Here is a 4,332-nt window from a genome sequence, read left to right on the forward strand (position 1 = left end):
ACCTCTCCTTCTCCTTCTCCTCCTCCACCGCTTCCTACTACGCTGCTACGACTACGGCGGCGATGACTCTACACCTTCCTTTCTTTCTCTCCCTCTCTCTTTCTTACTTTCTTTCTCTCTTTCTCGCTCTTTACTCTTTCTTCATCTCTCTATCTCCCTCTTCTCCTCTCATTCATTTCTACCTTCCTCTGCCTCTCTCTCAATCCCGTTCTCTGTCTCTCTCTCACTTTCACTCCTTCTTCCTCTGCCACTCTCTCTCTCTCTTACTTACTTTCTCTCTTTCTCGCTCTTTACTCCTTCTTCATCTCTCCATCTCCCTCTTCTCCTCTCATTAATTTCTACCTTCCTCTGCCTCTCTTCAATTCCGTTCTCTGTCTCTCTCTCACTTTCACTCCTTCTTCCTCTGCCACTCTCTCTCTCCGTCTCTCACTCCATCTCTTCCTTCACCCTGCCCTTCGTCGTCGTCGTCGCCGACAGTCTCCGTCGTTATCAGCAACACCGCCTCCAGCATCACCATCATTCACATTTAACAATAAATAACACTGTAGAAACAACAACATCAGCATCAACATCATCATCATCATCGCCTTCATCACCATCATCCTCATCATCATCGTCGTCATCGTCATCATCATCTTCCAGGCGCAGCTTCTTTTTATAAGCTTCTAAACTTACCCTGAAGAAAGGGTGCGAACGCGTCTGCGAAAGAAAAAGAGAGCCTTACGTTCAAATCAAGAGGGATAAAGTATACTTTAGCGTCGTGACATATTTACACCACTTCTTTCTATTTTGCTTTTACCGAGACAACCACTATTACTACTATTAATACCACCACCACTACTACTGCTATTACTTATACTGGTATAGAACTTCAGGTTCTACTACTACTACTACAGTTTGTGCTACTTTTAGCGTCTTCAGTTGTGTACTACGGTACTCTAGTTTACAATGACCATTGCAGGTAATGGTTAATGGCATAATTATCACTAACAACAACAACAACAATAATAATTACAGACACTACTTAACTGTAACAGTAACAAACACCACCAAACAATATCACAAACAATCGTCGACACTACAAACCGAACACTAACTACGGCAACAGTTAAACACAAAGACTAGAAAAAAAAACTACGACCGACCGCCCACTCTACGACGCCACGAGTGTCTACTACAACTGTAACAACATCAAAAACACAACCACTACTAACTACAACAGTAGCAACAATAACAATCTAATCATCATCACCGCCACCGCCACCACTATTAACAGCGACTGTGACAATATTAATAATAGCGAAGACACCGGTTCCGTAGATGAGAATCTAGACACTACAGCCGTCGCCGTCGGCTCGTCTGAAATCACTACTACCACCACTACTACTACCAACTCCTGTACTACCTCAGTGTCTGTCGTCAATAGCACCACTACCATCACCACCACCACCACCACCATTTCATCTCCGGATAGCCCGCGGCTGTTCGCTTCCGGTGACGGCAACAGTGTTACAGGTAGCAAACATGTCGCCGACACCGCCACCACCACCACCACCACTACCACCGCGACCACCACCACTACCACCACTACCACCGTAGCTGCATCCACCAATGGTGGTGGAGGTAGTGGTGGTGGTGATGTTGGTCGCGGTGATGGTGGTGGCGGTAGTGGTGGCGAGAGCGGTATAGGTTCGGGAGGCGGTGGTGGTGGTGGTGGTGGTAGTAGTAGTAGTAGTAGTAGCGGTGGTGTTGGTGGTAGTAGTGATAGTAGTTGTGGTGATGCTATTGAGATTGATGGTGGTGGTGGCGGTGATAGTTTAGCCAGAGGCGGGATGGATTCAGGCAACAGCATCAATAGTAGTCGCAATAATAATAACAATCTTAATACTACTACTACTACTACCACTACTACTACTACTACTACTACCACTACTACTAATGATTATAATACTAGTAAAGGTAGCTATAGCAACGGTGTAAATAGTAGTATTAGTAGTATTAGGAGCTGCAGTAGCAACAACAGTACCACGACAAGTGGTTTCCGAATTGGCGGGTGCCCGTTCTCAAGACTCGCAGGAAGAGGTCGGGTAGAATATGGGGGTGGCGACGGAGGTGGTGGCGGTGGTGGCGGAGGTGTTGGTAGCCCACCCGACCAGTCTTTGCCCTCGCAACAACAACAACAGCAACAACGACAATCATCATCAGCAACAACAACAACATTGAAACTACATATTCACTCGACAACAACGGCGACCACCACAACGACGACGATGACCACCACAACAACAGCCACAACACCGACGACAACAACAACAACAAAATCAACGACACCAACACTACAACAGCAACAACAACAAAAGCCGCACGTGGCCGGGTTGTGCATGTGGGCCACGGGATCTTACAAAAGCACATCCCCCTCGTCTTCTCAGTCATCAACGACTTCAGCAACTTCGTCGTCGTCGTCATCTATGGTCCCTACGGCCGGTATGGGTGGTAGTGGTGGTGGCGGGGGCTGTAGCCCCACGGTCACCAGTCCCGGTAGTAAGAGACAGCGTAAGATCAGTAATATATCAACGACCTCGTCTTCAGCAGGGTCCGACTCGGAAGGAGTCCAGGATGTTTACACGGAGAGGCGACTCGAGTTACGTGGACTCATCGAAGCAGTTGGCACCCTTATTTTACCCACGGTAAGTAAACCTCACTTTCAACGTATTGTAGTTTTGTAGTAGTAGTCGTAGTAGCTGTTGTTGATGGTAACCACGACGATGGTGTTATTATTTAACACCTGGTGGACCCCGATCCAGTACATCTAAGAACAAAAGCGACCCAATAGCCCCTGTCACGTTGGTATTACGTGTGTGTGTGTGAATATGTATATTGTATTATAAAGAAAAAAAAGGATCAAAGGTCCTTCTCGGGTTCCGTTGAAGGGTTACTCATTTTCTACCACCTGAGTGGACCTGGATAAAGTGAAATGAAGGGTCTTGTTCAAGAAAACAACGTGTCGCCCGGTCCAGGAATCGAAACCACAATCTTACGATCACGGGTGTAGCGCCCTTAACCACTAAGCCAAGCGACTTCACATATATGTATGTGTATGTGTGTTTACATACTTATCTATATGTATGTGTGTGTGTGCACATACATATCTGCACGTGTGTGTACGTTGTGTGTATGTTTCTCCGTGCATGCGTGTATGTGTGAGTCTGTGTGTATGTGTGTGTGTGTGTGAGTGTATGCACATACATATCTGTCTGTGTGTGTGTATGTTGTATGTTTCTCCTTGCATGTGTGTGTGTGAGTGTGTGGGCACATACATATCTCTCTGTGTATGTGTATGTTGTGTGTACGTTTCTCCTTGTGTGTGTGTGTGTGTGTGTGTGTAACCACGGAACACGAGGCTTTACGTTATCCGAAATGTCTACTTTCCATAAAAAGAGTTTAGACGGTGTAAATATGACACAGTTAGGGTTATTTGACTGCTATTTCTAGGAGATCGATTAACCATGTTCATGCCCCTTCCTTCTTTCCACGGGAGAGGGGAGGCGGTGCGCAAGCCGAACGTTGACCCATTTATTTATTTCTGTATTTTTATCATTTAGATTTGTGTTTATTATTTAGATTTATTTGTTTGTTTGCTTTTAAGATATTTATTTATTTGTTTATTTCTTTTGGGATTTTTTAAAATGTCATTAATGTTGAGCAATAACGGGGTTCGGCTTGCAAACGACGTGGTTCCACGTTCAGTCTCACTGCGCGTTACCTTAGGCAAATGGACTTTTACCAAAGCCCCGGGATGGGAAAGAACTTGTAATCGAATTTACTACATACGGAAGTCAGTCCCCCCTCCTCTCTCTCTCTCTGTCTCTGTATATATAGCTGGAGTGGCTGTGTGGTAAGTAGTTTGCTTACTAACCACATGGTTCCGGGTTCAGTCCCGCTGCGTGGCAAGTGTCTTCTACTATAGCCACGGCCCGACCAAACCCGTCGTATAAATGTGTATATATATATATATGCATGTATGTATGTGTGTGGATGTTTGTTTGTGTTTACCCACCATCGCTTGACAACTGATGTTGGTGTGTTCTTCTCCCCGTAACATAGCGGTTCGGCAAAATGGACCGATACTGTAAGTACTAGGCCTACAAAGAATAAGTCCTGGGGTCGATTTGTTTGACTGCTCCAGCATGACCGCAGCCCCAATTGCTGAAAACAAGTAAGATAATTAAGGGCAAAATAGAGGAAGGGAGAAGATCCGAAGATACACACACACACACACACACACACACACACACACACACACACACACACACACACACACACACACACACA

General features: G+C 45.6%; 1 protein-coding gene across 1 annotated transcript in view; it reads left to right on the forward strand.

The window, feature by feature from the left end:
* Positions 1-526: 526 nt before the first annotated feature.
* Positions 527-4,332, forward strand: part of LOC106869877 (guanylate cyclase soluble subunit alpha-2) — a 315,656-nt gene continuing 311,850 nt past the window's right edge. Inside the window, exon 1 of the mRNA XM_052975145.1 lies at positions 527-2,687. Coding sequence (XP_052831105.1) covers positions 1,833-2,687 — 855 coding nt within the window. The 5' untranslated portion in view covers positions 527-1,832. The remainder of the gene's footprint in view (positions 2,688-4,332) is intronic.

This window comes from Octopus bimaculoides, chromosome 20, assembly GCF_001194135.2.
Source record: "Octopus bimaculoides isolate UCB-OBI-ISO-001 chromosome 20, ASM119413v2, whole genome shotgun sequence".
NCBI classification, from domain to species: Eukaryota; Metazoa; Mollusca; class Cephalopoda; order Octopoda; family Octopodidae; genus Octopus; species Octopus bimaculoides.